Genomic DNA, 20737 nt, shown 5'->3' on the forward strand with positions numbered 1-20737 from the left:
GAGGACACTGGGATTTTCTAGTTGGCCTCCAATTTCCCAAAGCAAAGGAATGAATGGAGTTTAAATGCCTGGTTGTGCCAGCCTGGGGAGCCTGTGCTCTGGCTAGGTCTAACTCTGCCCGGATGCTAGTGCAGCTAAAGGCTGCCCTCTAGATTCAAGGGACCACATTTCATTGGGCAGGGAACCTATACCGGAGGTAGAGCAGCTTGGTAAAAATCCTAAAGAGTGACTATTTGCCCATTTGTGGTTGAGTTTGCAACGCAGAAACAGTCCAGCACCTTCAAAGGAAGATTGTTCATAACTCCTGGAATTGCTGTCATTGCAACCTAGAAACCATTAAAAGTCAGAGACAAATCATCTCAGAAGTAAGTCCTGCTCATAGGAAAGTACTGCTATTTTTTTCATCAAGCTAGATTACACTCACAATAAAGGCAACATGAGGATTGCTTCTGGTCAATATGATATGCTTCAGAGACATGACAGACATTCATTGAGATAGGGTTGAGCCAGTCAATGGAAAATGCTAATTAGTGAATAAGATTGTAGGTGTAGGAATAGAAGCTGGCCACTCAGCCCATTGAGTCTGCTATGTTACTCAATAATATCATAGCTGATCTGATGATCCTCAATCCCCCAATACCTGTTTTATCCCCACTATACTTAGTCCCCTTATTGATTAAATAGGTTGAGCTCAGCCTTGAATACACCGAACATCCCACCCTTGATAGCCCTCTGTGGCAAAAAATTCCACAAATTCACTACCTTCTGAGAGAAGAAATTCCTCATCTCTGTCTTAAATGAATGAGCCCTCACTCTGAGATTATGTCCTCCAAACCTAAACGCCTGCACAAGGAGACACATCTTTCCACAACTACTCTGTCAAGTTCCTTAGGAATCTTACATGTTTCAATAAGGTTGCCTCTAATTCTTTTAAACTCAAATGAGTACAGGCCCATCCTACTCAACCTCATAAGACCATCCCTCCACATCTGGAATCTACCTAGTGAACCTTCTCTGGATTACCTCCAATGTCATTATATTTTTCCTTACATAAGGAGACCACACATGCAAAACATGCTGATTTCCCACATTCAGGAATGAATGTCATTCCTATTAACATGATGAAAGCATTGCTCCATGATGGGTTGGGAATACACTGACCATATGGCAGTGGTATAACAATGATCTCTACACACCTCCAATCCTTTTCTTTCTCACCCCTTCTATCCTTGTGCCATGAATTGGAGAAGAGTGATTTCTGCTTACATGTACTGGGCTTAACTTTTCTTTTTAGATTACTTACAGTGTGGAAACAGGCCCTTCAGCCCAACAAGTCCACACCGACCTGCCAAAGCGCATCCCACCCAGACCCATTCCCCAAATTTACCCCTTCACCTAACACTATGGGCAATTTAGCATGGCCAATTCACCTAACCTGCACATTTTTGGATTGTGGGAGGAAACCGGAGCACCCGGAGGAAACCCACGCAGACATGAGGAGAATGTGCAAACTCCGCACAGAGTCGCGTGAGGCGGGAATTGAACCCGGGTCTCTGGCGCTGTGAGGCAGCAGTGCTAACCACTGTGCTATCGTGCCGCCCAACTTCTTCAAACGCATGTCAGAATGGACAAATTGTTTTAAATAAATATCCTCAAGAGGGTATTGGATGATTATTTGGATAGAAATAATGTGCAAAGTTAGGCGGGAAAGCAGGAGAGTAGCAGGAGGTGATGATGCTCAACTGAAGAGCTGGTGCAGCCACGTTGGGCTGAATGACCTCCTTCTGCATCAGAATAACTCCATGATTCCATGAATTTAAGCTGCTTTATTCCAAAGTACAGGAAAACATAAAACTGGGCACAGGAACTCATCACTTCATCAGGAAAGAGCCACAAACCAGTAATCCTGTCGCAACATCTTTCATCTGCTGATTTGCATTGGAAAGACTAGCAGTCACCGAAAGGAGTACGGTTTTTGGTGTTGGCAGGAGGGGAGGGGATCAGAAATGCCACTTGGTGAAGTATCCTGGTTTCTGAGGTGCTGCCTTATGCAAATTTAACTGTACATCACAGCAACCTGCTGAACATAAATCTTCTCACTTTCTTCAGTGGTGTTACACAGAAACCTTAACACCCATGCTGCTCGCAGCTGCGCAAGTAAGAAAAATACGTTGGAATTCTGACAATTTCTCAACAGGGCATTTTTAAAATACCCACCTCACCCCTTGAAATCATGACTACAAAGGGTTTCTTTCAAGGACTTTGCAGCTTGTGAAGATTAGAATTGCCTCAGATCCCCAGGCAAATGGGCAGAATCAGAGGCAGGGACTCACTGTGCCATGAGGTGGGCTCTACTTGTTGGATTAATGGCAGGGAGTACCATTAAGAAAAAAAAGTGATTGGGGATTTTCATAACAGTGGTTTTGCATGACGCTTGTTTCAGGAACCTAGTCAAATATGACCAACCCATGCTGGTGGTTCGCAGGATTCTGAACCACAGAATAGAAGATTTAGGTGATTCATTGTAGAGCATGTGGGAGTCTGAGGTGGATGAAGAGTTAGCCATGGTCCACCACCAATAGTGGGCATCATTGCCTGTTAGAAAGGGACCGCAGTTATCCCACTTCAGTGGCACGACTTTACATCAACCATGGGTCACGACAAGGAAAGAAGTTTCCATGAACTTCCACAGTCAATATAGGGCTTGAACTTAGTCGATCGGTATCGTTCTACATCAAGCCATCAGAGCCCCCCCTCACCCTCGCTCACCTCCCCGCCCCCCCAACTCAACTCTCCAGGGCAAATGTGAACACCGGAGAAGGGCCTTAACTTGAGCCCAGCCAATGATCCCAGCAAATTCTGGCAGTAGAAGGTACTAGTAAGTATATCAATGCAATATTATATCATCCATAGTCTCTACATGTTGTTTAGAATATTCCTTTTGATCCATCTTTTTAATTAACTCAACTCTGGTGCAAACTTCCCTAAATACTTCCGGTTTGGATCAACCTTCCAAATGTTGAAAAACAGTCAGTCAATTACCTTTCTTTGGAGAAATTTTGGTCAGCTTCTGAAAATTCTGATCCACGTTAAAGTGAAATGTTGGTGTTTCATATGTCTTGCCATCGTCTTCAATCCCATCAACAATTCTGCAAAATAAAATGTGAGAGATTAAATGTGAACTGCTTGCTCATGTGCTGACTATCAAGCTCATGTTTCACCCAGTAGGTGACTGTACCATTTCCAACTCACTCTATCAGGAACTGACTCGAGTGAATCTTACTGACTGACACCTCGACACACAGTAAGTAACAGATTCACCTTCAGAGCCGCATTTGATTCTACAGCCCCTGCTAAGCTATCACACACCCTGTCACTTCACAACCACAGGTCTGCAGTGCCCAGCACTCAGTTTCTGATAACTTCAAATATGAAAATTATGACTGGAACACATTCCTTAAAATGTATCAACCAGATGGAAATGTAATTTGTGACTTACATTTGCCTTACACTGGTGGAAGGATCGAGCACCAAAAGTCACTGATTTAATGCAAACAGCAAAAGAAGTGATGACCGCATTAGGTTTTTATTCTTGCACGGCGAGTGGATAAGATTTGGAGTCCACTGCTCGAGAGTATACTGGCCGCAGATTCAATCCAAGCTTTTAGAAGATAATTGGCTATATATCTGAACGGAAAACATTCGCACAGTTATAGGAACAAGATGGTGCAAGGTGGGACTCGGGTGAATTTCTCTTCAAGTGCTGATTGGCTTCCTGGACTGTAATCATTCGATGATTTCAGAAGAGAGTGTGAGGAAGTGAACAAGAGAAATAAAATGAGAGGGATTTTTGGAGCCCAGAATGCTCCAATGGCTATACAGCCAATGTCCTTCCGATGTAAGATGACAAACAGCAGTTAACTAATTCCTGATGAAGGGCTTATGCCCGAAACATTGATCCTCCTCCTCTTTGGAAGCTGCCTGACCTGCTGTGCTTTTCCAGCACCACACTCTCGGCACTGCAAGTTCCCTCAAACACCATGAAGCCAATTGTATATTTTTATAATTGTGCACTATTTTAGCCACATTGTATATTTTAGTAATGTTGGCTGATGGCTAAATATTCTCCTTTACAATGATACCACCTCAGAAAGCTGGTGGAGCCTCTGCTTAAGATTTTATTTCAGAGACAGCACCTGCAACATCGCAGCACCAGCCTGTCTCACGTTTTCAGGCCTCTTGACTTGGACTTGAATGAAAACCATCCAACTCCAAAGAGAAGGCACTGTCCTTTTTGAGCTAAGAATTACATTTAAGAAGCAGAGGAAATTATAAAACTGGAATGACAGGATCATCATCGAGAGCAACAACAGAAAGGGAGGCAATGACAGAATGGCACAAGGAGAAATTGGTAATCACTAAAGCTTTTGCAGTAAACCTGTCAGTAAATAGTAAAGCTGTGAGCTTTCAATAAAAATTCTATTTACTTTATTGCAGATACTGATGTATTTCTCTCAGTCCCAATTCGCTCTTGTTGCCAATTGTGCTGAAGGGGATAAACTCTACATTGAGGATAAATTCAGTGATTGCAGAATCATTGAGAAGTGGATACTTTGAGTACACAAATCCTGTACAGCCAGTACCCTGAAGCTGACCATGCAGAAGCTGCACTGCGTAGCGGGAGTGGGGAATGACACCCATATTTCTGCAATCGCTCTGGCAGCTGTATATGGCTACATGTTCACCTGGTTCTCAGCTCCTGACCTCTATTTTCCTCAATTTTTCTTTTCCTAAACTGCTACCACCAGGCTCTCCATTCTTTCAATAATATCTTCCCCTCACCATGAAAGATTCAACAGGTATCTAATCTAATCTAAGGTATCCTTTTCCTCCTCTTTATGCTGCCTGGTTTCTAGGATCTACAGCATCTCAAAGTGCACAGAGATTTGCAAGTCATCCAATGCCCCATATCCAGAGCTGCTGTTTCCCTGTGCCCCTCTAAAATCTCCCAGTTGACATTTCACTGAATGAATTCAGTTGTAATTAGTTTGTGTAATCCAGTGCAATCTTTTGTTGATTAGGTTTGTGCTGATCAAAATTTCAGATCTGAATCAGAGGAAAACAAATATTACCAATGCTGAAAAAAAATCAATGATTTCTACAAGTACATGCATATAAATCTAACAAAAAATGTTTAAATGGCTATTATATTTAAGGCTGTAATAGATCGATTCTTGAGCAGTTTAGGAATCAAGGGTTATGGGGAAAGGGCAGGAAAGTGGATTTGAGGAATTTTGAATCAGCCACAATTCTATTAAATGGTGAGCTAGGCTCAAGGGACCAAATGGCCGACTCCCAATCTTATTTCTTATAGTCTTGTGGTCTTATTCAGAAAGAGTTAATCTCCAGCATGGAGGCTGGTTTGTCCTCTTATCACCAGCTAACGCTGCCTTTGACTGTAGTCTAGCTGCTGGAGAGTCTGGGCTCACTGAACTTATCAGGTTGTTCCATACATGGGAGGTTGTGCTGCCCCCAATTGTAGATAAACCCTCTCATACCAACAAAGCTCATTTAGTGAAGGCTCAAATGAGATTAGTGTATTCAAGGTGATTGAGTTCAGGTTTGAAGGTTAGCATCCAAGTGCGGTATAACTCATATTTCTTGCAATTGCCCAGGTGTAGAGGGTATTGATTTGCTAAGCCAAAAATGAACTTTCATCTCTATTTCTTTATTTTCTACTCATACCTAAGAAGGTCTGCAATGTGTAACCTTTAACTTTATTTTCTATGTTATGCTATAATTACTGCACTGTTTAACTTTTGACTTTGTTCTGTTATTCTGCCTTGTTCTTAGGTTTGTGTACCTTCTACCTTGTACAGAGGTAGCACGTTTTGTGGTGACATTGTACACGTTTCACTATACTCATGTACTTTTGTACTTGAGTAAGCAGGACAATAAAACCAAAACCAAATCAAATCAAAATTCAAAAACTGACATGGGAAATCAATGTTTCAGAAGGTGGACAGATTTAGCTTCACCCTGATATTATGGTTACCTTCAATTTAGATAAAAAGGTTAATGGCGAATTTAAAGGTTTTTTTACACCCCGGTTTCATCTTTGTTTCAGCTTTTTGACATTTTGATGTACTATTTACATTCCTGTTCAGCCAGTCTCCCACTAAATTTAATTCCTTTTCTGTCCTCTCCCAACTGCACACTTCTCTTGTCCAGATCCTCCCCACACCTCCATTTACATCCACAGTTGCTTTAACTCTTTCACATTCCCACTTTCAATTAGCATTACTCTCTCTCAATTATGCCATTCTCCATCAGCCACTGGATGGAAACACACTTGCTCAGGCTGGCTGTGCACATGGCTGGTTGTAAATGGCCAGCAGTTAAACCATTCAAAACTCTTCCAATAGATTTTTATACCATTTCATTTTACAACCAGAATCTAACCTCACTGGTGCAGCATGAAGGCACTCTGAAGAGTCTAGAAAGATAACAAAGCAAAAACACTCTTAAGTTCACACCTATACATCAGTAATTGTACTTTAGCATTCTTTTGTCTGTAATGTCACCTAAGTTTTCCTTGCAACTTTAGCACCAGATAATTAAATATAATTAGCAGCTCATTTATTTTATTTTTCCACCCTCCCTTGACAATGACTCATGCAGTTTTCTAACCCACATTCCATGCTATATTCAGGATTAGCAAAGAAAAATGCCAAAGGGTTTTATAATGTATTGCCTCCTTCCATCCCATTCTTTTTCGCAAAAGCTCCGTTGCACTTCAACTCTTTCTTCAGTATGAGGCGTTGCAGGAATATACAGTTCCTGTGTTGGATTGTAACTCAAAGTGCAAGTTCACAATTTGTTATTTTTAGACCTGACAGCATTGATATCTGATCAGTTAAAGTGTTACAGATCACAATAGCAATTAAATAAAATCAAGCTGTGCTTGGTGTGTCAAAATAAGTATAGTAATGAGCAACTGTCACTTTGGTTGAGCATCAGATAGCGGAGTTTGTACAATCCTAAAAACGCTTTAGACCTACAGTCCTTGTTCATGCTCCATTTTTCTTACTGTACAGAAAATAACTCATAATAGTGAAGAATATCAATAAATCATTAAAACCATTGATCATTCTTCTGCAGGAAATTTATTTCTTTTAACTGTGCAACAATTGTTCATTCTGACAGAGACACTGGACCCGAAAGTCAATTCTGTTTCTCTTCCAGACCTGCTGAGTTTCTCCAGCACTTTGTGTTTCAGAACTCCAGTTCTTTGCTTTATTTTGTTTCAATTGTTAATGTTTGTTAACATTTACTTCAAAATACCTGTGACACAGGCAATTGGACACAATGTGCCTCATGAAACAAGTAGACAACCCTCAGGTAGCAAAATTATCAACACAAGGTCAGCTTTAAAAAGCTTGGCCAGGGCTTTCTGGCACGGTCGGTAGTGTCCCTACCTCAGAGCCAGATGTTCACAGTTCAAATCCAATCCTGTTCAGGTGGCTTGTCATAACAGAGTCATAGAGATGTACAGCATGGAAACAGACCCTTCGGTCCTACCCATCCATGCCAACCAGATATCCCAACCCAAACTAGTCCCACCTGCCAGCACCTGGCCCATATCCCTCCAAACCCTTCCTATTCATATACCCATCCAAATGCCTTTTAAATGTTGCATTGTACTGGCCTCTACCACTTCCTCTGGCAACTCATTCCACCCTCTACATGAAAAATTTGCCCCTTAGGTCTCTTTTGTATCTTTCCCCTCTCACCCTAAACCTATACCCTCTAGTTCTGGACTCCCTGACATCAGGGAAAAGACTTTGTCTATCTATCGTATCCATGCCCCCCATAATTTTGTAAATCTCTATAAGGTCAGCCTCCAACAGCCCCAGCCTGTTCAGCCTCTCCATATAGCTCAAACCTCCAACCTTGGCAACATCCTTGTAAATCTTTTCTGAATCCTTTCAAGTTTCACAACATCTTTCCGATAGGAAGGAGACCAGAATTGCACGCAATATTCCAACAGTGGCCTAACCAATGTCCTGTACAGCCGCAACATGACCTCCCAACTCACTTCTCAGCCCATTGGCCCATCTGATCAAGATCCTGTTGTAATCTGTGGTAACCCTCTTCACTGCCCACTACACCTCCAATTTTGGTGTCATCTGCAAACTGACTAACTGTACCTCTTATGCTCGCATCCAAATCATTTATATAAATGACGAAAAGAAGAGGACCCAGCACTGATCTTGCAGCTCCCCACTGATCACAGGCCTCCATTCTGAATCACTCTGTCTTCTACTTTGAGCCAGTTCTGTATCCAAATGGCTAGTTCTCCCTGTATTCAACGAGATCTAACCTTGCCAACCAGGCTCCCATGGGAAAACCTTTTCAAATGCCTTACTGAAGTTCATATAAGTCACATGTACCGCTCTGCCCTCATCAATCTCCTTTGTTACTTCCTCAAAAAACTCAATCAAGTTTGTGAGACATGATTTCCCACGCACAAAGCCATGTTGACTATCCTTTACCAGTCCTTGCCTTTCCAAATACATGTACATCCTGTCCCTCAGGATTCCCTCGAACAACTTGCCCACCACCGACGTCAGGCTCACTGGTCTATAGTTCCTTGGCTTGTCCTTACCACTCTTCTTAAACAGTGGCATCATGTTAGCCAACCTCCAGTCTTCCAGCACCTCACCTGTAACTATCGATAATACAAAAATCTCAGCAAGAGGCCCAACAATCACTTCTCTAACTTCCCACAGAGTTCTAGGGTACACCTGATCAGGTCCTGGGGATTTATTCACCTTTATGCATTTCAAGACATCCAACACTTCCTCCTTTGTAATATGGACATTTCTTCCATGTCCTTTTCCACAGTAAATACTGACAAAATACTTGTTTAGTATCTCCCCCATTTTCTGTGGCTCCACACAAAGGCCACCTTGCTGATCTTTGAGGAGCCCTATTCTCTCCCTGGTTACCCTTTTGTTCTTAACATATTTGTAAAAACCGTTTGGATTCTCCTTAATTCTATTTGTCAAAACTAGCTCATGTCCCCATTTTGCCCTCCTGATTTCCCTCTTAAGAAGACTCCTACTGCCTTTGTACTCTTCTAAGGATTCACTTGATCTATCCTGTCTATACCTGACATATGCTTCCTTCGTTTTCTTAACCAAGCCTGAACAGATTAACTAAAAAAAAAGATTTAAAAAGCATAGTCAGTCTGAAGTGGGATCAAACTGGTGGTGGGAGTAAAGTCTCATGGAATCATAGAATCCTTGTCATTTTTTAAAAGTGAGATGTTAATCAAGAACCCAGACAATCTCCTCTGTTTCTGAAGGCATGATTCAGTGGCTGGGAGGGAGCAGTGAGTTAGCTTCCTTCCTTTCCCTCCCAGTCAGTTGTGCTTTTTTTTTTACTGAAGTGTCCAATAACATGACTGTTCTGAGCTGTGGATCGCTGCCATGCAGGTTCATACGACCTATGCTTCATCGCACAGCAAACTCCTGGGGCCAAAAATACTCATGGTTCCCAAACCTGCCTCCAGGGAAATAGTTGTCTGAAGAACATTATAACCAGGAGCAGGAGTAGGCCATCTGGCCCTTCGAACCTGCTCTGCCATTCAATAAGGTCATGGTTAATCTTTTCGTAGCCTCAGCTCCACTTACCCACTGTCTCACCATAAACCTTAATTCTTTTACTGTTCAAAACATTATCTATCTTAGCTTCAAAAACATTCAATGCGAAAGCCTCAGCTACTTCACTGGGCAGGGGATTCCACAGATTCTCAACCCTCCAGATGAAGAAGCTCCTCCTCAATTCAGTCCTAAATCTGCTCCCCCTAATTTTGAGGCTAAGCCCTCTCATTCTAGTTTCACCCACCAGTGGAAACATCCTCCCTGCTTCTATCTTATCTATTCCTTTCATAATCTTACATGTTTCTAGAAGATCCACCCCATTCTTCTAAATTCCAATGAATATAATCCCAGTCTACTCAGTGTCTCCTCAAGCCAACCCTCTCAACTCTGGAATCAAGCTAGTGAACCTCCTCTGCACCCCCTCCAGTGTCAGTACATCCTTTTCCCAAGTAAGGAGACCAAAACTGCATATAGTACACTAGTTATAGCCTCATCAGCACCCTGTGCAGCTGAAGCATAACCTCCCTCCTGGGACCTGGGATTTTGATTGGGACTCCCTCCCAATTAGCACAGTGATTGGTTCCCTCGCCAATGATTGTGGGAGTGAGCTCACAAATCTGGATGGCCAATCAAAAGCCCTTCAGCTTCAGCCAAGCACTTGACTCCACTACAAAGTAGGTCAATGAGAAATGACATCATCATGAAGGTACCCGCCCAACTACTTGTTAAAACTAATTTCGAGAATAGGTGCGATGATGGTGTCATGGCAATGTCACTGGCCTAGTAATCCAGAATGCCAGGCTAACTTCCCGAGCATTCGGGTTCAAACCTCAATATGGCAGTTAATGAATTTGATAAAAATGTCGAATTAAAAAGCTAGCCTAATGGTGAGTTACATTACTATAAACCAATTGTTGATTGTCATAATCAAAGGCAAATTTGGCTCACTGATGTTCTTTAAGGAAGATATCTGTCATTCTTACCTGGTCTCACCTATTTGTGAATCCAGACCCACAGTAATATGGTTGACTCTTAACTGCCCTCCAGGTAATTAGGGACAAGCAATAAATGCTGACCTAGTTAGTGACATCCACACTCCATGAATGATGTTTTTTTGAAAAATGCAGTCGGGTCACCTTTTGGGGAGAGGTGGGAGCCTTGGTATGAGGTGTTTTTTTTGCTGCACTATCACCAGGGATAAAGCAAGGGCATGCAGACCTGCCTACAGCCTGGCATCCTCACCTGCACTGGGTATCTGCCTCCAAGCAGTTGAGCTGCCCGGTGCTGCCAACAGGGAGCTAAGAATCTGTTGACCCTTTCAGTCAGTCCCTGAGTTATTCTCAGCTACTGTGTGCGTGTGTACGTGTGTGTGTGTGTGTGTATGTGTGTGTCAGCACAGTTCATAGCTTCAGCGGGTATGGGTGAGTGAAGACTACATAAAGTAAGGCACTGTATCTTGGTACTTGTGTAGACTTCAGAACTTTAATAACTGTTCCTAGATTGAAAGAAGCAGCAATAACTCTGTCTGGAATAAATTATTGGAGGACAAGGACAAATATTAAAGAAATTGAAAGGAATTAGCCAAGTCTGAGAAATGAACAAGTTTGAGGTTACAGAAACAAAACTGTGGGTTAGGTGCATTGGCCAGGGGTAATGTAGAGTGGTATGGGAGTGGGTCTGGGCGGGTTACTCTTTGGAGGTCATTGTGGACTTAGTGGGCCAAATGGCCTGTTTCCATACTGTAGGGATTTTGTGAAATTTCTATGAACGGTTGGTTGTAATGATTTACTGACAACATTGGACTTGTAACATGAAGATCTGGACTAATGATCTACGGATGAGAATAGCCTAGGAAGTTAGTCAGTTATATTTAAGAAGGCAACTGGACCTTTCTCAAGGTCTTTTAGAGACAGGCAATAAATCCTGGTCTAGCCAGCAATGCGTATATACTGCAGATGAATATAAAAAAGCCCTCTCACAATCGTGCCCACTTGGACTGAATAAATAGGGAAAAAATGTTCACATTTGTGAAAGCATTGCAAAAGAGAGGGTACAGATTTAAATTAGCAGAAGAAATAAAAGTGATATGAGGAAAAACATTTCTACACAATATGTGCATAAGGTCTGAAATGCACTGCTTGACAGTGTTATGGAGCAGGTACATTCAATGCTTCCAATGGGGAATTAGACAGCTATTTGAAAAGGAATAATGTGCATCATTGTAGGGAACAGACAGGAGAATGGCATTGAGTGAGATGTTAATTTGGAGAGCTGGTGCAGATAGGATTAGGTTTATGATGTAGAATCATTGAATCCCATTTGGCCCATCCAGTCCACACTGACTATCAAAAAAGCATCCCAACCAGACCCAACCCCCTATCCTATCCCTGTAACCCTGAATTTCCTAATCTGCACATCCCTGGACACAAAGAGCAATTTAGCATGGCCAATCCACCTAACCTGTACATCTTTGGACTGTGGGAGGAAACCAGAGCACACAGAGTTAACTCATGTAGACAGTTGCCTGAGGGTTGAATCGAATCCAGGTCCCTGGCGCTATGATGGGCCAAATTACCTTATTTTGCGTTGTATAAATTCTGAGTGCTTCACCAAAACTGCACCCAGTCAGGTATCTGTTTAATCTCCTTTAAGCAGGTTCGTATGATGATAGCCAGCTGTTAAGATCTAAATTATGTGTTGAATCCAAATATTTGAACATGCATATTTTATTAGTGCAGCATCTATTCAGCACTGGTTTCTATTCTCTCATCAAAATGAATCCATTACATGGAGCCTTTTCCATTCTTATGAAGCAGAGTGAATCACAAGGCAGTACCACTGAGCTATTACCACAATATTATAGAAAATTAAAGTTCATTTTCTAGCCAAGAAAGTAAAATGCAGTCAAGGACAGTCTGATGACTTATGAATCTCAGATTTGTTTGTTAAGATAATCAAAATTGAAAATATCAGTGTGGAAAATTATCCTGCATTTACTTCTTTACTTGGACAAGATACCTATAATAACACTGGTCACTGCCTTATAACGGAAAGACACAATAATCAACCTAACTGAATCCACAGTGACATTCCTCTTTTGAAGGGGAACAAAGGATTTTTTTTTCCTTTCTATTGGTGACTCACAAATGAAATTTCATCAAAATTGTACTTTTTGAAACTGGGCTTTGTTACAATTCTATTTATGACCCGGAATTATGGAGATTAGTCTCCTTTTTCTTAAAATGAAAAATTACACTCTCAAATGTCTGCATTTATTCTTAAACATTCTCTGATATCCTTTGTGTGTGGAAAAAATATCCACCCAAGACAGCCAGAAACAAAACTGGCCGAGTCATTTTTGGATTTGTTTCCGTTACTCAACAATCCTAGGATATCATTTTGGACCTTTCTGGCATTCAGTTGAGAAGATTATCTGCAGAATTTTCTTTAAGTGCAGACTTATCCTAATCCTAATAATGAAGAAATAAAACAATTCATAACGTTTGTATTATTATTCAGTATGAGCTGATCAACACCCAAATTTACTGTTATATGTATGGTCCTGCATAAATATGACTGAGTGAAGTACTGTGGTTCAATAAGTTCTCAACCTGCGTAATATATATTGAGTAATCACATTGTCATCATATTTGGTTTGAAACATACCTCGGACTTAAATCAGGAGGTCCACAGCAGTTTAGGGATGGTAGAAGTAGTTTTGATGGTTTTCGTGCATTACCATTTCCATTACTGGATGCAGTCTCTTCCTTCTTATATTGGGGGCTTCCACCCCTCCTGCACTTAGCTGGTGAACGACTGCCAAGTCTTATCGTTGAGTAATGCTTAAGGTCATCTCCAAGCAGGCTCCCGAGCGACCCTCGCCGGATTGGGCTGTTCAAACCGGGCAAGGTGAGCTTCCTCCGGGTCTTTGTTGCTGGTGAGAGATGAGAATATTCACCTGGTTCATCCTCAGTTTCCAAAATGGAGGGAAGCTTCTTGTTGGAATTGTCACCACTCTCCAAGTGGTTCTAAAACAAAAAAAAACAAATACAGTGGTCTCATCAGACTGCTTTTTAAGTGACGGGTACAGGGTCTCACTCTTTCATTTTTAATGAAATTGGCCAACCAATTCTCCTACTATTGGAGGTTTGTATGTTGTTATTTCATTTTCTGCAAAGCCGCTTGTCACATTGAATGGAATGCGTCTCTGCCAATATATTCCAGTCAATATATTTTTTCTCCTATTTCAATGTAAGAAAAACAACCACATTTCTGGCATTTGATTTAAGTGTCCTGTCAGAGTGGAAAGATTTTGCAGTGAGTTATCTATTATCACCTACTTTCACATCCCCTCTTTGCTTAGAATTTCTAACTGATGCCAAGGATTTATTCTTCAATGGTGGTATCTCAGAAAATGGCCATTATTCATGTGGACCTCTGGATAGAGTATGGAAAGACTTTACTTGAGTGTGAGCTCTACTCTTTTGTGACCCAACCTTCATATGTGTCTACATTTCTGATTTCCACCCTCCCTGTTTCAGATTCTACAGCGTCGTCGGCTGAGATTGGTTACCTCCACTGAGAAGAAGAATGGAAGATAGGGAGTTGCTCACCTTTCGAAAAAAACCATTGCATATCTGGATAATTAGCAGCTGGAGTAAAAATTAGTTTGAATTAACTGAGCCAATTACTGGGAACCTTCAGCTGTTATACACACAAATAAACCTCACTTATTGTATATTCGAAACATGTACATGAAGAGCAAAAATGCAATGGGGAGAGAAAAGGCCCTGAAAAAATCAATGAGGTCATCTATGTGCTGAATCACAAGAGATGGGAGAGATACCAAATGTACTGTGGAGAAAGACGTGGAAACTAGGAAACTTGGGGAAATAAATATTGATGTCATGAAAACAGTCAACATTACAAAAGAGGAGGTACTGAAGGCCTTAAAACACAAATGTGAATAAATCTCTGGGACGTGGTCAAGTGCAAAAAGCTAGGGGAGAGATTGCAAGCCTCTAGCAGAGATATTTGTATCATCTACAGCCATGGGTGAGGTTCTGGAGGGCTGGAGGATGGCTAACGTTGTGCCCGTATTTGTTAAAGGTTGTAAGGAGAACACTGAGAACTATGGACCAGTGAGTCTGACATTGGTGGTGGGTAAGTTGTTGGAGGTGAGTCTGAAAAATGGATTTACATCCATATGGAGAGGCCAGGACTGATTAGGGATAGTCAACATGGTTTTGTGCATGGGAAGTTGTGTCTCACAAATTTGGTTGAGTTTTTTTGGGAAGTAACCAAGAAGATAGATGAGGCCAGAGTGGTGTTGTCTGCATGGACTTTAATAAAGCCTTTAACAAGATTCCACATAGTAGACTAATCAGTAAATCACATGGGATTCAGGGACAGCTTACCATTTAGATCCATAATTTTGTAAGAGGCTGGTGGTGGAGAATTGATTTTTGGACTGGAAGCCTGTGACCAGCGATGTTCCATACGGATCGGTGCTGGGTCCACTGTCGTTTGTCATTTATATAGGTGATTTGGATGAGAATTTAGGAGGCATGGTTAGTATGTTTGCGGACAAAACCAAAATTGATGGTAAAGTCAACAGTGAAAAAGTTTACCTAAGATTACAAAGTGATCTTGATCAATTGGGCCAATAGCCTAAGGAGTGGCGGATACCATTCAATTTGGACAAATGCAAGGTATTGTATTTTAGTAAAATAAACAAGGGCAGGACTTATATAGTTAATGGTAGGTCCGTGGATAGCATTATGAAATAGAGACCCAGGGGTTCAGGTGCATAGTTCTTTGAAAGTTATGTCACAGGTGGACAGGATTGTTAAGAAGGCATTTAGCACACTTGCCTTTATTGCTCACACTGAGTACAGGAGCTAGGATGCCATGTTGAGGTTGTTCAGGAAGCTGGTGAGGCCTGTTCTGGAATACTAAGTGCTCTTCTGGTCACCCTACTACAGGAAGGATATTATTAAATTGGAGTGGTTTCAGAAAATATTTACCAGAATGTTGAGGGACTAGGGGAGTTTGAGTTATAAGCAGAGGTTAAATAGGCTGGGACTTTTTTCAGTAGAATGTAGGTGGTTGAGCTTTATAAATTCAGGAGGGGCATAGATAAGGTAAATAGCAAAAATCTTTTCTCTAGGGTGGGAGAGTTCAAAACTAAGGGGTATGTTTTTAAGGTGAGAGGAGAAAGATTTAAAATGGAGCTGAGAGGCAACTTTTTCACACAGAGGATGGTTCGTATGTGGAATGAATTGCCAGAGGAAGTGTGGATGCAGGTACAGATGCAACATTTAAAAGACATTTGGACAGGTACGTGAATAGGAAAGGTTTGGAGGTATATGGGACAAACACAGGCAAGTGGGACTAGTTTAGTTTGGGAAACTTAGTTGGCATGAATGAGTTGGATCAAAGGGTTTGTTTCTGTGCTGTATGACTCTGTGATTCTACGAGAAGGTAATCGATTAATGCAAACACGATAGAATACAAAGGGTCAAATTATCAAATTCTTTTTCTTTTACATATGGAATAATGTTCCTTTTCAAGTTTAGTGGTTTCAGAAAAAAATGAAACGTTTATGAATTTCTGGACACAGGTGAATTGAGATGTTTTGTTACAAACCTACTCAGGAAAAATGCTCATTCTTTTCAAGTTAGATATCCTAGACTGTCCACCACAATGGTATTTTAGTGTCGTGATCTCTATTGGGGAGCCATAAACCAAAGGAGCCAGATTTGTCCATTGATCCCCAAATGAATAAATTACTAACAAGATTTTACTTTTTGCAACTTTTAAATGATCATGAATCAGAACACTGCATAATAAAACATGAATTATACTTTAAATAGAAAGTTACATTTCACTTTAAAACGTTGACACATCAAATTTGCATCTAATATGACTGTAAGTATTTGCGTAATTCCACACAGACAATCCAACAGTACACTGTTCTTTATTCATGTAAGCTAGGTCTGACAACAGTTTTTATCTTCTGAGTTTCATGGGTATGATTGGAACCCACAGGCGCATTTCCATGACGCCTCCTCTCCCTCCATTCATGGCAGCCCTGTTAATATAGCTTTCTGGATTTCCTTCTCAACCAACCAACCAATAACATCCCAGTTCACAGTTTGACCACTTTTGGCAAAAGCCCCAACCTTTAGCATCTCAGGAATTAGTGAAGATGGCCTTAAACCAACATATGGTTTATCACTTAATGGTGTACAACTCCAGTGTCCTGTCAAATTTGACATGTAAATAGTTGAGTGAACCGCCTAAGGCTGCTGAGAGCTGACAAGGACTTTGTTAAATACTAACGGAGTGAATTAATGCTAATTTGTGTATTCTGGATAGCTTTGTGCACATATGAAGCCACAAATGTTAAGAACAGGCTCCAAGGTAAAATTACAATTGCAGCCAGACAGTACTAATGAGACAATTCGATAACTGCCAGTTTAGATCAATAGCTCCACCACAAATACAGAACAAGCTTATCTAGAAGTTCCTTAGGATTGTCAACCAATTCTGTTTTTCCCCGTTTGTTTTATTGCTCATCATCGCCCTCATTTACACTACATGGTACGCACGAGAATATAACAGCCAACATACCTGGGAAAGTCTGGGGGATTTAGCGAACTTTGAGAATCCCTGTGAAAACAATAGATGCAATTAAGATTGTGCAATCAACTAGAACAGATCAGCAATCATCACAAGAGTGAGCTATATCTGAATTTACATTTAGAGAATCTCGTAATGATTATCAAATCCAGGTAGCAACCATAATATCTGAAGTAAATGGTACTGGGATTGTACTTAAAACTTATTGTGGCAGACAGAAATATAATAGGTTTGTTCGGGTAATCACTGATGTTGGCTGAAAATGTGTTGCTGGAAAAGCGCAGCAGGTCAGGCAGCATCCAGGGAACAGGAGAATCGACGTTTCGGGCATAAGCCCTTCTTCAGGAAGGGCTTATGCCCGAAACGTCGATTCTCCTGTTCCCTGGATGCTGCCTGACCTGCTGCGCTTTTCCAGCAACACATTTTCAGCTCTGATCTCCAGCATCTGCAGACCTCACTTTCTCCTCTAATCACTGATGTTAACTGGTTAAAAACTGAATGACAATATCGACCTTAACCAACAAGGCATTGACCCATGTTGCACCCAGAATAATGGAAAGAAGGCATTCTTTAGATGCTAGACATTAATTAACATCAGAGCTGAAAATGTGTTGCTGGAAAAGCGCAGCAGGTCAGGCAGCATCCAGGGAACAGGAGAATCGACGTTTCGGGCATAAGCCCTTCTTCAGGAATGGATGCTGCCTCATTAATTAACATCAATCTGAGCAGACCCAAGCTACATTCTGAGAGTGTGGGCTGGCAGGACAAATGTGCCCTGGTATCAGCTGAAATAACAATGACTCCAGTACAGAGTAAGCATGGCTATTGTGAGAAATGGGAATGCCTCAGTGAGCCACACAATTCCCCATGACAGCATTATTTTGAGAGGAGAAGGCACTAAAACCAATCCACCTCTGATCTATCTATAAAAAGAAAATACTGTCTCAATTACATTGTGTGCCAGCATCTTATGGTCACAACTGTCCTGTAAATTGCAGCATCCTCATGAGAAAAATCATCTCTCAGCATGTTTGACATCATCTATCAGAATCTGGGAAAGGTGGGTAGGGTTTAATATTTGCAGAGACATCTTGATGGATCTCATCAGAACTATTTCCTGACAATAGTTAAATTATCCATTTGCATATTAACATTATTCACTTAGTATATTCAGGTATCCGAGACAATCATTATTTTAAGAGTGATTGTTCCTGGAAAACAGATCGGGAGTTCCATTTTGATCAGTAATTATCTCAAAACAGGAAAGATTCATTTATCACAAACATTATAGCCACAGCGCGCAGAGAAAACTAAACGGTTCAATTCCTTCTACTTATTAGCTACTCTGACATGTTTATAAGATATTGATTTTACAACACTGTGTGAGAAAAGCTGCTTTTTAAGCACTACATTTTTTAGCATGAAAAGTCATGACCAGGGGCAACTTTTCCCATCCTGTGTCTGATTAATATAATCTTCCCAGGAGTTGCTAACTGTTTCCTGTTGGCATTCGAGGAATTCTGACACTCTTAATCCCACCAAAACAAAATGTGTTATTGATACCAAGCGTGGAATTTTTTTTTGTTGAATCCTCCAATTTGTAAACCACCTTTGTAGCATCAAGCTAACGGACATTCTGAATGCTTGAGAGCAACAAGTCTGCGGAGTGCAACTTTGGAATTAGTGAACAGCAGGCTGGGTTAATCTCCGACTAGAAGGCAATCATAAATTTGCACAAAGTGCAACATTTGACATGGAACATTGCTGCTATCTTTGCAACAGCATGCAGCAAATGCACACTTGCATTTGGTGTGCATGGCAAGATTCCAGCTTACATGTACTTTTAACATTCCAAGGAACCCGAGACGAAATGCTGTGTAGAGATAGCACCTTGAATCTGCTCCATGCTACTGGATTGCTAACTCAGACCATGGTGAAAATTAAAGGGGGACAGAATTCCACAACTCTCTCTGCTGCTTACGTCAGCCAGGGTTTGTTTCATACTGGAATGTATGATAAGACAAGGTGGTCCTTTCTGTAGAAAACCTAATACTTGCATTTTGTTATTGTTATTATTGCCACACTCTAACTGCAATAAAAACCTCAATGGTTCAAGAAAGGTCAGGTAAGTTCTCAGATGCATTAAACATTATGACTGTGGCAGAGATTCCCCAAACTTTTGCACACAGTTGAGAAAAGAGCCCAGTTGTTAAAATGGTGTTTCTTGGGATTGAACAAAAATGTGAACAGATCTGTAGGGATTACACATGCAACACTGTCATCATTGGTGTGGGTTTTGAATGACTGGCATTACACATTAATGATTAACAAAATAATAAGTAATAATAAGGTAATATATAAAAATCCCGTGGGACAATGGTGCAATGGTCATGTTACTGGATAAGTCCTTCGCAGTTCTGAACTGACAATATATAACTGCTTTGATGATTTTAAAGCCTTCTTAGATGCAATAATATGAATTATGTAAACAAGTATGCAAACACACTTTCAAATATACAAACACTTGCACGCACACACAATTGCATCCACCCATGCGTTCAGTCCTAAACATGCATTCAACTCTAGACACACACACACCTTTCAATTTTTTTGATAGTCAAGCCAAGTCTTCAAATCGTAAAATGATGAATTTTAAGCTATCATTGTAACTGGAATAAAATCTTTGTGGATTAAATTTAGCAATTACATTTATATTCAAAAAAACTCAACTAGATTAGATCTTGAGAGCTGTTTTTACATGGAACAAAACCATCAGCCCAACCTTCTACCCTGCATGCACTCTCAGTGCCTGTCATCATAACAAATGTTAGAGCACAGATTTCTGGATTGTATTCCAGATTAGAATGCCCATGAGGTGACTCCTACATAAAAATAGTGTCCCATGTGATATGTTCTGAATCTGATTTCTGCTGTTGATTAAGTAGGGCACAATGTGATATATTAATAAACAGTTGGCTCTCAAAAGAAGTCGCTGAAAAATGTGTTGCTGGAAAAGCGCAGCAGGTCAGGCAGCATCCAAGGAGCAGGAGCATAAGCCCTTCTTCAAAAGAAGTCCACAACACCACATGCCCTAAAAAGGATTTTTATAAGCATCTGGATGTGATAAAGTTTCAAGTCATCACTTTTTGTGCAAGTGGGCAAAATGGGTTTATTGCTGTGAAAGATAGCAATGGTCAATACTGTTATTGCATCCAGTCAAATTTCCTGCTAAAACAACACGTTTCACATCCAGAGGCAGATAACACTTGTGTTCCAAATGGACATGTGTTTGTACATCCTGCACTAAACATGTTGTTTTCTTCAAACTGTGTTTTAATATACAGCAGATGATATTACTATGTCCAAAAGTTATTGAGAAAGCAAACCCTTTCTTCACAGGGATATGTCCACAGCACAAAAGGTAG

At 40.9% G+C, this 20737-nt stretch overlaps 1 protein-coding gene across 3 annotated transcripts in view; it reads right to left on the reverse strand.

The window, feature by feature from the left end:
- LOC122539849 (potassium voltage-gated channel subfamily H member 8-like) overlaps window positions 1–20737 on the reverse strand; it is a 163901-nt gene that overhangs the window by 18127 nt on the left and 125037 nt on the right. For all 3 annotated transcript variants that reach the window (XM_043674963.1, XM_043674965.1, XM_043674964.1), the window contains exons 12-14: window positions 17304–17342; window positions 13335–13696; window positions 3043–3149 (exon numbers count right to left, since the gene is read on the reverse strand). In XM_043674963.1, coding sequence (XP_043530898.1) covers window positions 3043–3149; window positions 13335–13696; window positions 17304–17342 — 508 coding nt within the window. The remainder of the gene's footprint in view (window positions 1–3042; window positions 3150–13334; window positions 13697–17303; window positions 17343–20737) is intronic.

This window comes from Chiloscyllium plagiosum, chromosome 33 (assembly GCF_004010195.1).
Source record: "Chiloscyllium plagiosum isolate BGI_BamShark_2017 chromosome 33, ASM401019v2, whole genome shotgun sequence".
NCBI lineage: Eukaryota > Metazoa > Chordata > Chondrichthyes > Orectolobiformes > Hemiscylliidae > Chiloscyllium > Chiloscyllium plagiosum.